Raw genomic sequence first — 21,571 nt, forward strand, 5'->3', positions numbered from 1 at the left:
GACGACCGGCTCGGCTGTGCTCGCATCGCGGGCAACGGCGCAGCTAATATCAGGCTATTTTCTTCTTTGTGTACAATTATGTTGAAGAGCGACAACAACGGTAAGAAAATATTGCGGCTCGCGAGTGTCGGCGATTCATTCCGAAGCGCCGTCCGCTTTAACTTTAAAGTGAACCGGAGAAGGCCTAGAGACGATATCGGCGCCATGGAGCGATCAGCGGCGGTGAGGCTGCCGCACAAATGGGTACCAGTCTCATCCTGTCTACGGCAAGGAAATCTCGCCGTTCGCGAGAAAAACCGCCGTGGCACGGCGGCCCCCAAATGGCGAACGGCATGCGGCGAGTTAGCGTGCCGATAACGTGGACGGGGCTTAGCCACGACTCAGCGCTTCTCGGCGACCCGCTGTTGTTGCCGTGCCGGCCCGTGCTCGTGCGAAGCGTGCCGCTATGGACCCCGTGTTGAGCGTACATACATCTAGAAAGGCCAACACTGTCGCTCTCTGGTCGCGCAGCTAATCAGACCGCTAAGCACGACTGTGTTGGAACGCTAGCGATTTGGCACTTGCGTTGCGGGCTGTAATTGCCGATTCGCAAGTGCGCACAAGCGAGCAACACGATGAGGATGAGCGGGGAGCGCGCGTACCCAGCTAGCACAAAAGCGATAGAAAACTGCTTCCATACCGATTCGCCAAGACTAAATGAACGTCTGCAAGACGCACTAAAAAATCCGTGCAGACCGTTTAGAAGGTGATAAACGGTCGTATATCGTTGCTAATGTCCGGCGGATATGACTATTGCAAGAAGTTCTAGAATCCTGCTTAAAGTAGTTTCGAAAAATCCTGTCTTGAAATGGGATTTTGTAAGACCATTACAAGCATTCAAAAAATACAGATTGAATCCTGCTACAATCAGGATTTTGACATCCGTTTTCTTTCACCCTCCCCTCTAGCGCCCCCTCGTCTCCCTTTCCTTCCCTCTCCCCATGCCCCTGCGGCGTTTCGCCGGCCGGCGGCATGCAGGTTTGCGCTTGTGCAATACACGAAACACATACAGCAATAACATATTTTTATTCCAAAAAGTAAACACGACTAGACAAGCTAGCAATCAACATTAAATATGAGGGCCTCCGAGTAACGTCCATTACAGGTATCGACCTTGATAAACCTGGTTTCGAACAGGCTGCTGGGCTGTAGCTCCTTAATTCAGCAGGTCTTCTTACTGCAAAAACATTAGGCATGTGTAAAACATATGTTAATTGAAGAACACTTTTCTTAGTGAACGTATAGTTTTTCAATGCATTGTCAATAAGCACTGCAATATATCTTGGCAATGGGCAGCACTACAATATATTGGTCCAAGCACACAGTTTTCGAGCATTCCACCTTTATTAACATGGTTCTAACATTAACCGATCACAAGTGAAATTCCCTTCTGTTGCCTTGAAGACATACTTTACACCTAACTGAAGGTGTTGCATGTACAATCGCCAACCAGTGTAAGTGTCGGTTATTTTGCTAGCTTTCAGGAGGCTGTTGTCTTGACTAGTTGGCGACTGGTAGATGACAGCAGCCTCCTAAACATGTGCGAAGTAGGTGCCAATTAGCATTCAAAGAAAGGAATAGATAATGCATTCCTGATAATGTTGTACGAGAAAAGAGGTAAGTGCGGCTCTGCAAAGGCACAGCTTCAGTGTGACAGCATTGTTACACCACCCCAATTTTATTTGCCACCAATCACATAGCCAATTCAGAAATGGTGCAGGCTTGAGCATATACCTAAACACCTGTCTATCAAACACATCGCATACTTCAAATTGAGCAAATATATTGCGATTCCTTAAAGTAAAAGACAGCAGACGAGTGCAACCTAGAGTAACAGCGACTATTTGCAGCACGGCTGCTTCAAGCATATACAGTAAGAACTTCAGTTGCTTGTAATTAAACCATTAAAATGTTGCACGCCTATGACTTGCCTGTTTGAAAACCTCCACACAATAACATTGCCAAGCACTTGTAAAGAATTTTTTTACAAAAACAGTGAGTCATCCACACACAAGGTGGGAACATAAGCCGTAATTTTCCACCCAGTTTCACTAACTTTGACCTTGGTGACATTTATAGTTACGCAATGGGGTAAAGGTTAAGCTCGTGCAGTTTATAAATCAATTGTGATCTAGAGTGCTTGCTTATGCAATTTATTGCTTACACCGAAATGAGCCCACACACTAAAACCCACACATGGCACGCGGCGACGACGACGGCGGCAAAAATGCGCTTGGAGTGCCCATATAATTTCTATCGCAATAAAAGAAAAAGAACCGCGGCGTAAATTTATCTCTCTCAAATGGCAAGGTCGCCGTTACGTCGTCGCGCCGTAACACGCGTGTTCGAGTCGATGTCTCAACGCTGCGGCTGCGACGCAGAGGGAAGCAACGACGGAGGCCCAGTCCGGCCAACGAAACTGCTCACAACTGGCCAACGCTCGCTACAACGGCAGGAAAACAGAGAGAGGGTCAAGCTGGCGCCGGGCCGGCGGCGGGCGCGCATGGAGACAGTCGAAGGTGGGGGAGCTACGAGGGAGTTGAGAGGGAGAGTGAGGGGAGCCACCGAAGCGACGGGGTCACCTCTGCTGAAGCCAAATCGCTTCCCTGACGCCCTCCTCCCTCACCTTCGACGTGTCCGCGCGCGCCCGGCGCCGCCGTGCTGGCGCCGCCCGCTCCCTACAGCATCGTTTTCTGCGAGCGTTGGCCGACGTGGGCAGTCTTGTGGCCCCTACTCGCCATCTGCTTGGGCGCCGTGATATATAACGACTCCATTCGTACGTCGTGCTGTGGTGCACGAATACTTCAGAAATAAGTCCTTCCTTTAATTCGAACAAACTTTCGGGCTCCTTCGAGTTCGAATTATCGAGAAACGACTGTATATGTGTCACGCTGAAAATTTAATTCGTACGACTTTAATATGAAATAACAGTTACCTGGGTTCTTGGAGTTCAGGAGTTTCGTGGTGGCCCTTTGGGCGGCGGCGTTTTCGTCTGCCCCTTTCGGCACCTGTAGAGGGTACATGATCGGTGTCTTCACCCTCACGCGCCTTCTCTCTTGCACGTAGGTATGTGCCTGCATAGTAAGTTACAAAAAAAAACTCTTTGTTGTTATACTGATAAACTCGGAGTATCTATGTTTATAATGTAACAGTAGTGCCTATTACAACTGTATATTGGGATTTTTCTTTTTTTAACAGATTTTTGTTACTGCACAGACTTGCAAAAAGAAAACGCCAGTGCGACCTCAAAATTTATTTGTTGCATGACTGAAGCCAAAAAATGTTAGGTATCCTAAAAAAAAGATGCTGTAAATAGCTACACTGTCGGATTATGTTACAAAAAACAAGGCAACAGTGCACTACATACAGGGTGTTTCATTTAACTTTAGCCAAACTTTCAAAATATCCAATTGCCACGTACCAGGACAGAACCAAGGTAATGTTCGAGATACTCAGATTATTTTTTGGATTCCGCCTAGTTAGATAATTAGTTCTAATTAATTAATTAACTTCTCAATTACTATAGTTAGATGAAAAGTGTCAATGAGAAGATTGTAAAGCAACATGAAAAACCCCTGATACCGCTTTCTGTTTCTCAATATGAGCTACATAAAGTGTTTTTCCAAGTGTGAAAGATGCCTGCCAATACACGCAAACTGCCTCGAGCGGCCAGTCGTTCGGCAGTTTTGCGTGTATTCGCGGGTATCTTTCACGCTCGGAAAAACACACGAGTGATCTCGCACAAGAGCGTTGACGGAAGAATGCTGTGGTTACACGAAGATCGTAGCAGGTCTGATCATTCTGCGCCAAACGGGAATGTCATCGTCATCCTAACGATCAATGGTCAACGAAACGTCACACAGGTAATATTAGACAGCTTTGGCAAACCTGAATACGCACACAATAAAAGAAACGTACGCAGACGTAAACATGCCTCTTGAACAATATTAGAGATTCCAGTTAAATTCAAGGCGCTTTCATTGCAAAACTTCATTAGCGCCTAAAACTTCCACCTAAAACTCCCGCCTGAAAACCGTAAATAATGAAACACGACAGGTGTCAAAGTGGCAGTGACTACTTACGTGAGCAAAGAAGATGCGGAAGGCAGTCTGGTGCTCCGCAGTTCATGAACGAATACGCGTCAGGAACTTAACGGCTGGTCCTGACAAAAATAACGGTGAATGTAACGGCGGGATCAAAAGTTACGCAATCTGGAGGGAAGCTGCGCGGAGAGCGCAGTCCGCTCGGCTGCTCAGACTGCGTCGGCGCAAGCGATGACGCCGATGAGCCGTCGCGCCACTCCTCGCTTTGTCAGGTAGCCGCTATGATACGTCGCGGCGCTGCATCCTCTTGCGACACACGCTGCTGCAATGCAGAAAAATACTCAGTGTGGCTTCGTACTCGGTACCTGAAGCACAGAAATGCTAGCTAATTTAACTAAGAAAATACAAAATGCGGCTGCTACCATAATGCTAGCGCCACCTTACAAACATAATTTGAAACAACAAAACTCGAACTTTTTAATGCCTCATTCTTGGCACTTTGCGGTAGGTAGGTAGGTTCCTAACTCACTTTATAATACAAAAAAGTGATGTGCAACCTATAATGGAATCGAACGTCTGCCGTGGGGCACAGCAGCCGGTTCTCTAGCAACTAGACTACGGTGTCTTTTTCTTCCTTTCGGTCAAAGTAAAACAGGTTAACCAAACAGACAAAACGAAAACTGCGACAATTACAATGTCAAAACATTTTACAGTTTGAACCGTCAGTCAAACTTGGCTGACATTGTCATTTAAAATTCTCTGAGCGTTGTCAAGGGATCTACCCTCGACAGCCACTCAGGAACACAGTAATCATGCGTTCTAAATTTTCCTTCAAAGAAAAATGGCAATATTCGCCAGGAGGGACAAATCGCGTTGAAGTGTATCGAGGACTGTTCAACAATGTCCTCGCGTCGATGACAAAATCAACGTCGAAAGTGGTGCTTAGTTTCCGGAGAAGTTCGGCGACAAGCGGAATTCGGTGACTTGTAACCTATGATGCAAGCCATCCTTGAAATTTCACACATTTACGTGGACAAAGACTTGCCTGATTTTCTGCAGATGATCATGCATAGTCCGAAGTACCTCCATTTTCGATGCCCGCGCTCATAGGAGGGTCGTTTTGTGGAACAAAATATTCTCTAGCCTATTTGCTTGCTATGTGCTGCCTATGTCTTGCCTATGTGCTTCTACATTTTCTCCTTTCAAGGCAAGGTCACTTTCGTGAAAACTGTCCTTGGATTGAGCATCCTCATGTGGCGAGGATACTTCACTAGAAGCATGGTTACTACTTTCATTAACCTACCATGATACTTATTGGACGGTACTCGTGGCAACAGGACTGGCAGATATCAGTTCGTCATTAACTCTACGCCTCTTCTGACGGTCTCAAAGGTAAGCGTGACTTTTCTTCTTTATTGTGGACTTCATTATGAGCATAAAGAGCAAGCGGCTGCCCCTTCAGTGCTCACTCACCACAATGCAAGCACCCGCGCCTGGGTTGATTGCACTCTCTTCTAACAGGGCGAAGCAAAAACAAAAACCAACGTCCGTTTTTCCCGCCAAAAAGCAGAACAAAGAAAACAACAACAAAAAATCAATAATTGTAAGCTGCTAGAACAAGCGATTTGAAACGTCTTCTAAAATCCGCCTTATAGCAAGATTTTTCCATCCCAGTTGAATCCTTCTCGATGTTGACTTCTTCAATCTAGATTTCTGACGGTCAAAGCGAAATATCCATGAATAAGAATGATTATATCTCTTTTGTGCTAGCTGGGTACCTGTTAGCAGACTAACCGGAAGTCGTAGGTTCTTGCTCAACCAATCGACATCGCCGCCCGCATTGACATCGCCAGATGCATCCTGGCGACATCACGACGACCGCTGGGGATACCGGAAAGGCTCGGGGAGAAGCACGGCCTTTAAAAAAAAATTTTTTTTTTTTGTATGTGGCGCGCCCGCGGCGCGTAGCACTGCAGCGTGTGGTGTCGTTGATCGTGACGGCATTCTGAACGCAATGCGCGTGTTTACTTGCAATCTTTAAAAAATATCGGAGGTGGTCCTTTAACCCCGTGTTGCAAGAAATACGGCGTCGGCTTTGGCGTCAGCGGCGTTGTCCGTTCGAGAAAATTATATTTAATATATGTACATGCCACGCCTTACCATAGGGCGTGCGGTAGTGAGTTAGTAACAACATTTTAATCAAAGGGGTGAGGATGTGGGAGTTATATTGCCACACCACTCTGTCACTAAAGTTGCTCACAGCTTGTCTTACATCAGTGACAACGTTACTCCTCAAAATTTTGAGAATGTCCGCCCACAAACAAATGTCATGAAACGAAACACCAACAGCGCGTGACTTTTAGGTTAAATCTTCTCAGACTGAAATAGTAAAAGTGCGAAACAAAACAGAAACCTGAAAATGTTGCAATTTTCTTGGCGCGGCTTTGCGCGACCTCCGAGGTAGGCCCGCGATTAAGGCCGCCTTTCTACAAGAAAGTTTGCCTTCGTGCATAGCGTTCGCCGCCAGCGTTTCCCGATAAACATTACGGTTACATAAGCTGCAGTTGAAGAGAAGCGTGATAAGAAGTCGGGAATCTTTGAAGGCTGTCGCGTTCTATCCTTAAAGGCGAAGCTTAAGCGTCTTCGAAGTTTTATTTTATACGAGCATTTGATACACTCATGACGTGGCGCCATCTCCTCCTCATTGGCAGGCCCTCGCGTGTGCAATGACGCACGCGCTAGGCGCACCTTTCGTCAACGAGAGCCGTGAAGTTGCCATGGCAGATTATAAGGCAGCATATGAATCCGACATATTAAATGCATTCACGGGTAGTAATTCCGTATAAAATGGTTGTCCAAGAAATGTGCGTATATATATATATATATATATATATATATATATACCGGACGAAAAGCGATTCTGGGTCCGGGTAAATATTCACAGTGAAGTAGACGAGCGTATGAAGCGGTTTATTAACTTTTCGGCCGGGGTCCGGCCTTCAGCAGAATACAATACATGACGTCATTACAGTTTGTATACATGTGCATTTCAACCGAATGAAGATATGTTTACATGAGAAACGATAAAAATGGGCGAACAAAACGCATGTCAATCGTTCAAAGGACAGATGATACGTGTATACACAGATGGCATTTGCAAGCACATCATCTAAAAATACAAAGCATAAAAATGCACAGAAATGAAGTGCGAAAACAAATCGTTAGGTGACAACAAAAAATGTCACCCAATATTGGTTATGCTACCAAGCCGACAAAAAAAAAAAAAAAGGATTTGTGACGTACTAGTAGAAAGGCGAAACAAGTGACGGGCTACGACGACAGGCAACCCAATTTCCCTACACTTTCATTCAAACCACACGCGACGGTATCAAACTTATAGATAAGGCAGGATTCACGGGTTTCTCTATCATAATTTGAACGAAATCCAGATTCAAGCAACGTGACTTTCAGTTTATCAAATGGGTGGTCAGGGAGGTGCACGTGTCTTGAGACGGGCACGTTGGGCAAGGTGTTAGCGTGGGATTTATGATTGTTAAAGCGCAATCTAAAAGGCCCTTCTGTTGGTCCGATGTACCGTTTTTTTCACACCGTACATTCAAGCATATATATTACGTTTTTAGTGTCACAGTGTCAAATGAAAGTGTAGGAAAATTGATTTGCCTGTCTTCGCAGCCCGTCACTTGTTTCTCCTTTCTACTAGTACGTCACTAATCCTTTTTTGGCTGTTTGCTTGGTAACATAACCCATATTGGGTAACGTTTTTTGTTGTCACCTAATGATTGGTTTTTGCACTTCATTTCTGTGCATTTTTATGCTTTATATTTTTAGATGATGTGTTTGCAAATGCCATCTGTGTATACACGTATCATCTGTACTTTGAACGATTGACATGCATTTTGTTCGCCCATTTTTATCGTTTCGCATGTAAACATATCTTCATTCGGTTGATATATAAACTGTACTGACGCCATATATTGTATTCTGATGAAGGCCGGACCCCGGCCGTACCATCAATAAACCGCTTCATACGCGCGTCTACTTCCCTGTATATATATATATATATATATATATATATATATATATATATATATATATATATATATATAATGGTGTCTCTTACCAGATGGTGTCATTGGTATGTCGTTTGGAGATGCAGCTCCGCCTAATGTGATGCCTTCTGTTGGGGACGCTGGTTTTCCTTGAGGTATTCCATTTCCTGCAGATATGACGGCTCCCAATGTTAAGGAACATATATTTTCTTTTCTAACAGTAAGATTGCTGGTGCGATATTGCGAAATATATGAACCCCAGGAAGTACAGTGCGAGAGCAAGCACACCTGGCAAATACACGTGACCTGGCATTTCTTGAATATACATATTTTCATTTTGTGATAGTAAACAATACCTTTCATAATCAACCCCCCCCCCCCATATGTATGCACTTATGGGCGAGTAAAGGGCAGCACGTCATCAAATTATGAGGGTGAGTATTCTTTCACAACCCTGATTAATTTCGCCAAAAAGGGAGAATTTTATTCAAGCACACGAAGGCAAGCTTTTATCTTCCTTTGGATTTCCGGTCGAAGCCTGAGGGCCGCTAAGTGACCTGCATAACTCATTTGAATATATTTCTTTACATTAAGACTCTCTTATCGAGGGCGAGAAATGATATAAACCTGATTTTAGGCAAATGTTGTTTTAAAGAGTTATACACTCCTTATTTTCGAAAGAAAGAACTACTCTACATCATATTTTTCGAAACCATATAGCGCAACAAGGCAAGGACTAAGAACAGAGGACCGGGCACCACATGTACCACGTGACACCACGTACCACCTGTGAGCAATTTACGAAGCCTTCTTTCACATTAGGAGTAATAATTCGGATACGGCGGATGCGTTATTTAGTTATTATAGCCTCATTTCCTTGCTTTACGGGGTGATGGTAGGGTGTCTGGGCCTGACCGGTTTTGAAATTCTCTTATACAAACTACAGCTATGTTTGTTCTCAATTTTGTGAGCTGCATAGCGATGCCTCTTAGCTTAACAATCAGGAGCATTTGGCGCAGAACATTTAATATTTTCGTTAATTACCAAACAAATTTTAGATTTCAATGTTTTGATTTCGAGTTTTACATTTAAATGTGGCAATTCTCAGAAACTTCTTAAAGGATGACAATTGATATTGGCACGTGTATTGCACATGCTACTGCTTTCAAAAAGAACGTATTGAATTTTGATTTGTGCAGGCATAATTTCAGAAAACGCTTCGTCTGCCTTATCGTATCTATAAGATGATAGCTTTAAGGTCAATCTTATTTTGCAAATATAAGAGAAAATGTTGTAATAGTCAGATTCATAATGTTGGCAATACGATACACTATAGGCTGCGAAATGTTCATTTCAATTTGGGCATTAGTTTTCCAGAAAAGGTATATCAAAGATTTTTACACATTCCATAATACATTTCGAGAAAACGCACGGTTTTGTTCCCACGTTCACCACAACCGCTAAAAACGCTCAAGCGCAATGAAGAGAAGCTATTTTCTTTCCATCATCCTCAAAGCATTTGATGTGGTTAGTTTTGTTTTTTCGACATTCATTGATCCCAGTGAAGAACTCCGCTATTCCAACCCTGTCCTTACCGAGACAGGTCAGAATGATGTCACAAAATACATGTTGTTTCATTCCACTTGCATTCAGTGCAGGACTTTATGCTGAATTTTCATCTCGGCCTACTAAAGGTGCGATTTTGGCATATCTTGACACAAACCTTAGAAGAAATACCCACGAAAATTCGGCAAGCATCCACCAAGCAGTCACGTGGACCCAAGACACGGCAGCAGCCACATACTAGAAAAAAATTCATCCACAGCTAGCAAACACGTTATAAACTTATTTTTATTTTCAATTAGAAGTGACAATAGTCAATAAAACATACAAATGTACTAAATAAAACTACTGAGCCGACAGGAAAACACAAACTGTGTTATAAAATACAAGGGTGCGCGCCTTTCGCACCATTTTTAAATGGCTTGGGGAGGACGTCTACGCTCGCCGCTTCACTGCCGCGTTCCTGAGGCTCTTCATAATACTTGTATGCTAGAACCTAATCATCTACTTATTGGTCGGTACACCCTGAGAACCGCCCTTAGGCAAGTACTTGCATTGCCGTCGTTTACAGCCCAATTTTTCTTCCTACACGATGGTTCATGTTCCTGTCAAAACTGTTCGCGTGCGACATAGCTGTACTAAACGTTTCGGTTTTGCATTTTACCAGCAATTAGTTATTTGGTGTAGTTTCCTCTTAGGGGCACATAGCGCTGGTGTCAGCAGGCATTCGCTTGATTTTATCACTTGGCTGTTTCGTGCATCAAAGTTCAACTTAAAAAACAAAATGTTATCTCAATGGTTGCAGTGACGTATGTGTGGAATTCTCAACCAAACGTCTCAAGCTGAGAAATGCATGCTTCGTCAATACGTTCTTTGCTAATATTATCCCCCTCGCCCGTTCTTGTTCCTGATACTGTTACCACTGCTTTTAGACACACGACTGCCTTTATACACGCAACGGGACGTTTAAATAGAAAGAAGTTTCACTGGTCAGTAAGCGTCACGCATCTCGAAATCATGGCTGCAGTCGAGACTTAGCCAGCGACTAAGCTTGTAGCCTACTCCAACACCTTCCACGGCATGGATGATAACACCACCGCTGAAACTTAAAACGCCGGATAAACCGAATATTTTAACGCGATAGCGTCAAGGGCCCCGTGTCTTAGAAAATCCGGCATCAGCGTGCATGTCGGCGTTCGTGGCGGAGAAAATCATCCGCAACCGCCCTGACCGAGCCGGCCCTCCGCGTGGCGCAAGGTGTTACTGCAGGAAAAATCATTCCGAACCACCCTGACCGCGCAGGCCCTTCGTCATGGTGCAGGGTGGTAGTGAACAAAACTTGAATTTCTCACAGTGAAATCTGCAGAAAAGCGGCAAAAATAATTTAAGCACAACCTACAGGAGGGACAAATCGCGTTGAAGTGTATCGAGGACTGTTCAACAATGTCCTCGCGTCGATGACAAAATCAACGTCGAAAGTGGTGCTTAGTTTCCGGAGAAGTTCGGCGACAAGCGGAATTCGGTGACTTGTAACCTATGATGCAAGCCATCCTTGAAATTTCACACATTTACGTGGACAAAGACTTGCCTGATTTTCTGCAGATGATCATGCATAGTCCGAAGTACCTCCATTTTCGATGCCCGCGCTCATAGGAGGGTCGTTTTGTGGAACAAAATATTCTCTAGCCTATTTGCTTGCTATGTGCTGCCTATGTCTTGCCTATGTGCTTCTACATTTTCTCCTTTCAAGGCAAGGTCACTTTCGTGAAAACTGTCCTTGGATTGAGCATCCTCATGTGGCGAGGATACTTCACTAGAAGCATGGTTACTACTTTCATTAACCTACCATGATACTTATTGGACGGTACTCGTGGCAACAGGACTGGCAGATATCAGTTCGTCATTAACTCTACGCCTCTTCTGACGGTCTCAAAGGTAAGCGTGACTTTTCTTCTTTATTGTGGACTTCATTATGAGCATAAAGAGCAAGCGGCTGCCCCTTCAGTGCTCACTCACCACAATGCAAGCACCCGCGCCTGGGTTGATTGCACTCTCTTCTAACAGGGCGAAGCAAAAACAAAAACCAACGTCCGTTTTTCCCGCCAAAAAGCAGAACAAAGAAAACAACAACAAAAAATCAATAATTGTAGGCTGCTAGAACAAGCGATTTGAAACGTCTTCTAAAATCCGCCTTATAGCAAGATTTTTCCATCCCAGTTGAATCCCTCTCGATGTTGACTTCTTCAATCTAGATTTCTGACGGTCAAAGCGAAATATCCATGAATAAGAATGATTATATCTCTTTTGTGCTAGCTGGGTACCTGTTAGCAGACTAACCGGAAGTCGTAGGTTCTTGCTCAACCAATCGACATCGCCGCCCGCATTGACATCGCCAGATGCATCCTGGCGACATCACGACGACCGCTGGGGATACCGGAAAGGCTCGGGGAGAAGCACGGCCTTTAAAAAAAAAATTTTTTTTTTTTTGTGTGTGGCGCGCCCGCGGCGCGTAGCACTGCAGCGTGTGGTGTCGTTGATCGTGACGGCATTCTGAACGCAATGCGCGTGTTTACTTGCAATCTTTAAAAAATATCGGAGGTGGTCCTTTAACCCCGTTTTGCAAGAAATACGGCGTCGGCTTTGGCGTCAGCGGCGTTGTCCGTTCGAGAAAATTATATTTAAGTATATGTACATGCCACGCCTTACCATAGGGCGTGCGGTAGTGAGTAACAACTTTTTTAATGGAAGGGGTGAGGATGTGGGAGTTATATTGCCACACCACTCTGTCACTAAAGTTGCTCACAGCTTGTCTTACATCAGTGACAACGTTACTCCTCAAAATTTTGAGAATGTCCGCCCACAAACAAATGTCATGAAACGAAACACCAACAGCGCGTGACTTTTAGGTTAAATCTTCTCAGACTGAAATAGTAAAAGTGCGAAACAAAACAGAAACGTGAAAATGTTGCAATTTTCTTGGCGCGGCTTTGCGCGACCTCCGAGGTAGGCCCGCGATTAAGGCCGCCTTTCTACAAGAAAGTTTGCCTTCGTGCATAGCGTTCGCCGCCAGCGTTTCCCGATAAACATTACGGTTACATAAGCTGCAGTTGAAGAGAAGCGTGATAAGAAGTCGGGAATCTTTGAAGGCTGTCGCGTTCTGTCCTTAAAGGCGAAGCTTAAGCGTCTTCGAAGTTTTATTTTATACGAGCATTTGATACACTCATGACGTGGCGCCATCTCCTCCTCATTGGCAGGCCCTCGCGTGTGCAATGACGCACGCGCTAGGCGCACCTTTCGTCAACGAGAGCCGTGAAGTTGCCATGGCAGATTATAAGGCAGCATATGAATCCGACATATTAAATGCATTCACGGGTAGTAATTCCGTATAAAATGGTTGTCCAAGAAATGTGCGTGTATATATATATATATATATATATATATATATATATATACCGGACGAAAAGCGATTCTGGGTCCGGGTAAATATTCACAGTGAAGTAGACGAGCGTATGAAGCGGTTTATTAACTTTTCGGCCGGGGTCCGGCCTTCAGCAGAATACAATACATGACGTCATTACAGTTTGTATACATGTGCATTTCAACCGAATGAAGATATGTTTACATGAGAAACGATAAAAATGGGCGAACAAAACGCATGTCAATCGTTCAAAGGACAGATGATACGTGTATACACAGATGGCATTTGCAAGCACATCATCTAAAAATACAAAGCATAAAAATGCACAGAAATGAAGTGCGAAAACAAATCGTTAGGTGACAACAAAAAATGTCACCCAATATTGGTTATGCTACCAAGCCGACAAAAAAAAAAGGATTTGTGACGTACTAGTAGAAAGGCGAAACAAGTGACGGGCTACGACGACAGGCAACCCAATTTCCCTACACTTTCATTCAAACCACACGCGACGGTATCAAACTTATAGATAAGGCAGGATTCACGGGTTTCTCTATCATAATTTGAACGAAATCCAGATTCAAGCAACGTGACTTTCAGTTTATCAAATGGGTGGTCAGGGAGGTGCACGTGTCTTGAGACGGGCACGTTGGGCAAGGTGTTAGCGTGGGATTTATGATTGTTAAAGCGCAATCTAAAAGGCCCTTCTGTTGGTCCGATGTACCGTTTTTTTCACACCGTACATTCAAGCATATATATTACGTTTTTAGTGTCACAGTGTCAAATGAAAGTGTAGGAAAATTGATTTGCCTGTCTTCGCAGCCCGTCACTTGTTTCTCCTTTCTACTAGTACGTCACTAATCCTTTTTTGGCTGTTTGCTTGGTAACATAACCCATATTGGGTAACGTTTTTTGTTGTCACCTAATGATTGGTTTTTGCACTTCATTTCTGTGCATTTTTACTGCCGCTTCACTGCCGCGTTCCTGAGGCTCTTCATAATACTTGTATGCTAGAACCTAATCATCTACTTATTGGTCGGTACACCCTGAGAACCGCCCTTAAGCAAGTACTTGCATTGCCGTCGTTTACAGCCCAATTTTTCTTCCTACACGATGGTTCATGTTCCTGTCAAAACTGTTCGCGTGCGAAATAGCTGTACTAAACGTTTCGGTTTTGCATTTTACCAGCAATTAGTTATTTGGTGTAGTTTCCTCTTAGGGGCACATAGCGCTGGTGTCAGCAGGCATTCGCTTGATTTTATCACTTGGCTGTTTCGTGCATCAAAGTTCAACTTAAAAAACAAAATGTTATCTCAATGGTTGCAGTGACGTATGTGTGGAATTCTCAACCAAACGTCTCAAGCTGAGAAATGCATGCTTCGTCAATACGTTCTTTGCTAATATTATCCCCCTCGCCCGTTCTTGTTCCTGATACTGTTACCACTGCTTTTAGACACACGACTGCCTTTATACACGCAACGGGACGTTTAAATAGAAAGAAGTTTCACTGGTCAGTAAGCGTCACGCATCTCGAAATCATGGCTGCAGTCGAGACTTAGCCAGCGACTAAGCTTGTAGCCTACTCCAACACCTTCCACGGCATGGATGATAACACCACCGCTGAAACTTAAAACGCCGGATAAACCGAATATTTTAACGCGATAGCGTCAAGGGCCCCGTGTCTTAGAAAATCCGGCATCAGCGTGCATGTCGGCGTTCGTGGCGGAGAAAATCATCCGCAACCGCCCTGACCGAGCCGGCCCTCCGCGTGGCGCAAGGTGTTACTGCAGGAAAAATCATTCCGAACCACCCTGACCGCGCAGGCCCTTCGTCATGGTGCAGGGTGGTAGTGAACAAAACTTGAATTTCTCACAGTGAAATCTGCAGAAAAGCGGCAAAAATAATTTAAGCACAACCTACAGACATGGTGGCGTCGAACTGTTATTTGAATGTACAAGAAAACTTAATTCTGTTATGAGGGAACTTAAGCACAAACTTCTTTGCCAGCACTTCTGAGGTCGACCGCCCAACTTTTCAAAGGGCACTATTCTGGAGAACACAAAAAATTCAAAACCTTTGATTTCTATCGACCGGAGAGCTGGCGTTCACAATACATTGGACCCTATACATTTGCAGAACAATTTGACTATACATGCCTTGTCAAGGCAGCCAAAGGACTTACATTGATTTGTTACACTAAAGGAGTAAGGGTTCCAGAGAAAATTTTATTGCGAACTGTGAGAACACTTTTTATTTACAATTATGATGAACTACTTGATTTCCTCTTACAATGTAGTGAGATTCGTAACACTAATTTTATTCCTAAAATATTTCTAATGCGAACAAACTTACCTGGGCCGGGAATTCCAACTGCAGGTGCTGATGGAGCGACGCTTGCAGGTGGGGGCCCTTGTGCAGCTTGGGGGATTGGAGCTCCTATGGACATAAGGCGTCAAAATTTCTATACGACAGTAATGCAGCTTTGGCGCATTCACAAAATATGGAAAGTGTGATTCTGCTAGAGTCGTCAAGCTACGTTTAGCACAACAGCCGTCTAAAGTGGCACAAATTTGTTCGCATCCTATTCACATTTGTCACATTACCTAAATTAAACAAGTAGCATAGTGTTAGAACGAGCGCAGAACTTAGATGTATTTGGAAGAGAGAACCACTTCTTTCTTCCTACGGCAATGTTGCTTTTTAAGGTGAAATTTTTACTTCTCTTCATAGGGAGAGTGGACAGAAGTGCGTAAGTTTAGGTTGGTCAAGTCGTCTGTATCAACATTTCTTAATGTTCACCTGAAAGAGTGCATTGCTATTATGAAACCAAATGCCAAACACTGCGCTTCTTTATTTGGCGGTGGCACGTTGGCGTCATTCAACATAATTATAGGAGCAGGATTTCAATAAAATTGTAGCAATCGGGCAATATGAGGCAGGTAAATTTCTCGGAAGGTTTCATGGTTGTATGTCTCATTTCTCTAAAGCTTAGTGTTAATATTCCCCAGCCATAAGCAATTAACTATGCTTCAGCAGAAACTGTGAGTGGTTCTATTTAGAGGCGCTACGGAAGGGAATTTTAGGGCGGCGTTCCCGCCTGACCATTCGTTGTCATGTGTCTCGTGTCTTGCTAAGCAACTTTTCAGGGTAGAAATACTTATTGCAATCAAAGAAAAAACTGAGGTTAAAGATACAGCCAAACCCGACAGTTTCTCTTCAGGCACGTATTGGGCAAGGTCATAAATTCTGGTCATCTACTATACTTCGAATTGCTCTTGCTCTGCGAGGCATCATTAGCCTCTGACAGCTATTTGAGTCCGAAAATTCTGTAGCAACATCTTCAGTCGTGCGCGTCCCCTGCAGTTGGTTGTTTGATGTGATTTTCGGTTATGGCAAGGAACACTATAATCACAGACGTGCCTAACTTTAGCACACTGTGTTATATATATATCATATATATATATATATATATGCATCTTCAACCTCTAAATGTTGCGCTCATTGAAGCAAGCAGCATCAATGAGCGTAGCGGTACTACAGCACCGCTACTCTAGGTAGCGGTGCTCTAGTGTTCTCATGAACGCGCGCAGTATTGAACAATACATTCTCAATAGGCTGGGTTCCAGTGTTGGGAAAATATTTATTTTGTCATTAGTTTGGCATTTCTTTCAATACAGCCAGTCGTACTAACCTTCTTATGGGCACATCAATGCTATATTTTTGGTGCTCCTGCTGGCTAACAAACTTCCTCCAACAAAAAATTGACTATTTTTCTATTTGAGGATGATAGCTTAGGGGCACAGTCTCAGTTGATATCCATTTACAATGATGTCGTCAAGAACTGCCCAAAAATGTTATATGCGTGTTTAAAAAATAAAGCTAGATATTGAACATGTTTACGTGTTAGGAATGACATGGAGCCAATTTATATATTTCCGCAATAGTGCACCATTTCACACAGTCCCGGGTGCTCCTAGCAGCCCCACGCTGAGGAGCCGAGATGAAAGTACGCCACCTTCCCTGTCATCGGGTACTGTCATACGTTTTCATGGTAACTGCGACATGTGCGAGTATGGTTGAGTACGTTTCGGCTGCTCTAGATTCGGAAGCGCTCTACAAGCATCCTACTTAGTTTTTGTTTGTTTGTCTTTGTGGAGGGGAGGGAGGTGTGCAAGTTTTCACGCATGGCGCTTCGGTACTCGAAAATGATGGCCCTCACACATTTGGTGCCATTTTTGCATAGAAGCGCTACCTCGTTTGCAGAGCTTTTTGATGGTGCTCTGTGGACTTACTTTCGTGCGTGCATCATTGACACCAGACAGATATATTGAAAACAAGTTCCCATTAGTATTTACGCAAAAACATTGACTCATATATACCTGGTTACGATGTACCACTAGCATCTCCACCTCGAGAAAATAATTTCTTTTTGGTCTAATTGGTACTTCCAGAGTTGCCACTAAAACAACAGACACAAAAAGACTCCTGCTCTGCAAGCGTGTCTTCGTCATTGTTCTATAATGTGTCCGTGGTTTCGTGCGCGTCTTTTTGGTGCCAATTTCGTCTGACAACGAAGAAAGAAATTAGGGCGATCCGCGTGTACACCTATTCGCTGGTAATGCTGTACAAGACGAACGTCTCTTTCCACCATGCTGCTTGCGAGAGAAAGCTACGTACTATTCTTGCAATCATGCCGCTGGTTTTATGAGCGGCAATAATTGCACACAAAGACATCGCGCATCCCACGGTGCCGGTGCTAAAATCTATTAAAAAACACATTCATATGTACTTTGCATAAGTTCCGCAAAGCGCAAATGGAAAAACTGCAAACGTAAACGCTCATTAGGAGTTAACCAAACATTTCTGAAGAGTTATATCAAAGCAAACAACTCGCAGATTCGGATAGCCGAAACGTACAAAATATCGAACAAATCTTTACAGAAACACAGCTCCTGATTCGCTTGAAGTTACTGCGGTTACATTGAAATTGTTGTTTAGTAATTCATGCAACCGTGCAAGGAAGCGCAAATGTAGAATTTTTTTTTGCCATAGCTCAACTGAAAACGTTTCTCATAGAACTTCTTTGGAATCTGGGCGTTAAATGCTACAGCATTGTTTGTTAATCCGGTGAAATTCATTAAAGTATTTCCTTTTTTATGTGTTCTGAGTTCGGAAGAACGACAACGCCGAAGTATGTTCAAGGATTCGATGGTAATATTGGGAAACTGGTTAAACTGGTCGGAAGTGTGGGCGTGGTGAGGCGTCTGAGAAATTAGAAGAATTACGCGTTTCTGTACAAGAAGAAACTTTCTAATGCCCATTATGCTGTTGTAGCACAAACAAGTGTAGCACCGTTTAAAACTGCTGGAAACAAGGAGCCATAGAGAAGAAGATTGAGTGAGGTTGGGAAGGCTCATCCAACGCGTCGTATGAGTCCGGTTATGGAAGATAAGTTTTAACAACATGTGGTACATGCGTGTCCGAGGTAACCTTTTTGGCTAAACAAACACGCAATGTTTTATACTTAACGAGATTAGCGAATCCATCATTTGGTGCGGCAAATGCACAAGAACTGGTCCTGCAAAGCCTAGTTGTTGACTTGAATGGCGTCTCCAAAGAGCACAATAACACGATCCTCCTTGAAGTGAACCAATAAGAACTTATCACTTACTTTAGTCAGTTATGGTTTGTCTAAAATGAACACAATTAACTAGAATTCTGCTGCATGATACATGTTTAAAAACACGTGGTACTCTGTGATCTGCAGGCACTGTATATTTATAATCCCTACGTCATACATTTTGAATTATTGTTGATACAAGGCTCTCGAGTCATTAGCATCCCTTCCAGCAAGAGCAATCTGTTCTAGACTGTTATTATTAGGATTTTAGGAGGAGTCCTTTGTCGCAGGAATTATTAATTATTTCCGCATCCAGATGTATGGAAAATAGCAACAATATTACCAATTATCATTGTTAATAAGTTGTATTAAATTTACCTAGGTCAATTTACCTAAGTACAAAACAGCGTATTCTCAATGAATCTAAAACCGGCTTCGCAATGCAAGGGCGGAATAAAGAAATACTTATATTCAAATTCTGTTTTGCTCTTCTTCAAATGTGTTATCAGCTCCCTGTCAATATTAATAGTAGGATTATCTGGCAGTGAGCCATAGATAACACGAAACACAAAGAATGGGGCGAAAGCAGGCCTTACCTAATATTATGGCGGTATATTCCATGTTCGTAAAGTTACGGAATAAATACAGGCTTTTGTAGACGAGGGCACTAAAAGTTAAGAAGTACGCAAACTAGAAATGTGTTGTTAATGCTTCACCAGGATAACATAGATATGTTAACACTTCATTTCGTGAGGAGGAAATCGATATGTGGTTGCTTGATCGAGATAGACTTGAAAATAATGCACGGATCTGAAATATCGAATGAGGTAAGCAATGTTTCACCTGCACGCATTGCTGAGATGCTTAGGGACTTCTATTTTTATGAATGTAATTAAACCTTTCGCAAATACAGGGTGCTTCTGCTCATTCATTCAGGGTTCCTTAAACGCTATGCAAATAACCGCCGATTCAAAGGCACAGATTTAGGGCGTCTCATCAAAGTTCACTTGAAATAATTTGTCAGCTAGTACAGTAATTGCTGAAGCCTTCATGTTTGACTGTCCCTAACTCGCTGCTGCTACAACTGGTGTCATCAGCGTTTCTATACACGTAACAGTCCACTTTAAAAGAAGTGCGCTGTGTTGTAATTGCAAAGTGTGTCGCCACTGCGGGTTGGCGCGAACAAATTTAATCTCTAGAAAACAGAATAGAAAGAACACAAGGGTTTTTGTTAAGATATCACGTGTATTCATATCATAATTCCAGCCGAGAAGGCTGCCTTTCAGCTGTCTGACCTTTTAGGCCACCCTTTTCTAAGGCATTTACAGGGGGTTACGTATATTTGGCGCATAAAAATAAAAACGTATTTTTTGAACTCTAAAATTGCATACTGCGCCCGCCCGTACCTTGCTGCCAGGAGCCTTCGTACCACCGTTATTCGTCGCCTCACCCCCCCCCCCCCCCCCGCCCGCCAACGGTGAAACACCCAACTCCAAGGAAGACTGACGTGTGGCGAACCCCCGACCGCCGTCCGCTGTGTTACCACTGTGGCGAAGCCATTCACATATACTGTCGCTGCCCCTACAGATCACTAGGCCTGCGAGGTTTCTCCGTCGAGGCACCGCGCCCCTTGCCCGGCCAATGACCAACCGAGATCAACGAGTACCAGCCGTGGACCAGCGCGCTTCAACCGTTCGCCGTTTCCCCTTCAAAACGAATGAACGAGCCGCCACAGCAACGCTGACTTCGCACGTGGAAGGTCTGGGCTGGGGGACCTTCCACTAGCGAAGTGCGAAAAAAAATTATTTTTGGTTGTTAGAATGCATGGATCGACAGGAAGATTCTGAATGCAATGTTAATATGGAAGCAATATTCCATTGTGAAGTACACGTATGGTGTAGATCGGGCAGCTTGTGTTCGGAATTCTTTTGAATTTCTAATTTCAGACAACCGCTGTAATCTACGTAGCTTTGTTCTTTAAGATAGCTGAAATGTTCCTGACCTATTTATTGATGTAGGCGTGGTAAGGCTGCAGAGGGAATTGTGTTGCAAGCAGTAACATCGTGCCTTTGCATAAATATATTTATTTATTGTATTATTTTTATTATAACAATAATTTTTATTATAAAATAATTATAGTTCTATAGAATTTATTATACCTCAAGGGTCCCCGGACCCTTGAGGTATAATAAATTTATAGAACTCCCCATTGTAATGTAGCATTACACTCACGACATAAATTTTATTTGTATAATACTTCTACAACGACAATGAAACTTACCACGACGTGCCTTATAATCAGATAGTAGTTTTGAAACGTAAAACCCCACAATATAATTTTTAAACTTACCAGATGGGGGCGTCGCTACTACAGGTGTTGTTGAAGCTGGTCCATTATTTACTCCTACAGGTGGGGACACTTGTGGTGCAGTTCCTGCAGACATGATGGGTTCTAATTTAGGTAGGACTGGTTGCCGATTTTTCATTCTCAAAATGCGCAAATTGGGATTCCTTTAGGGTCTTGACGATAGGTTAAGCATAACATCTGTTCATAACAACATCATCAAGTGAACAGATGCGTGCCTAAGATTATGCAGACACCATCGACAGGGATTGCCAATGCAAGAGGAAAGCCCGAACGGATAGATGAACGAACCAAGGAAACGTTCTCCTGGTTGAGACCGACCGTTGACCATCGACCGACCAGCCACGAAAACGGTCATGTGAGTCAAAAAAATAAAATGAAAAACAATTCGTTTTAAAATAACCTAGCGTAAAAGCTATCGACGAAGTTAAAAATACTTAGAACTTCCTTTTTCCT

At 43.5% G+C, this 21,571-nt stretch overlaps 1 protein-coding gene and 1 long non-coding RNA gene across 2 annotated transcripts in view; both read right to left on the bottom strand.

Annotated features, from left to right (window-relative positions):
- LOC125939938 (uncharacterized) overlaps window positions 1–21,354 on the bottom strand; it is a 30,479-nt gene extending 9,125 nt beyond the window's left edge. The window contains exons 1-3 of the mRNA XM_049655481.1: window positions 21,101–21,354; window positions 15,483–15,566; window positions 8,224–8,319 (exon numbers count right to left, since the gene is read on the bottom strand). Coding sequence (XP_049511438.1) covers window positions 8,224–8,319; window positions 15,483–15,566; window positions 21,101–21,236 — 316 coding nt within the window. The 5' untranslated portion in view covers window positions 21,237–21,354. The remainder of the gene's footprint in view (window positions 1–8,223; window positions 8,320–15,482; window positions 15,567–21,100) is intronic.
- LOC125940117 (uncharacterized) lies at window positions 1,104–4,237 on the bottom strand. The gene is made up of 3 exons (XR_007463353.1): window positions 4,122–4,237; window positions 2,975–3,113; window positions 1,104–1,216 (listed from the first exon to the last, which is right to left on the bottom strand). It is a non-coding gene; the product is annotated as an uncharacterized LOC125940117 (long non-coding RNA).
- Window positions 21,355–21,571: the final 217 nt, after the last annotated feature.

Source organism: Dermacentor silvarum, chromosome 9 (assembly GCF_013339745.2).
Source record: "Dermacentor silvarum isolate Dsil-2018 chromosome 9, BIME_Dsil_1.4, whole genome shotgun sequence".
Classification (NCBI taxonomy): domain Eukaryota; kingdom Metazoa; phylum Arthropoda; class Arachnida; order Ixodida; family Ixodidae; genus Dermacentor; species Dermacentor silvarum.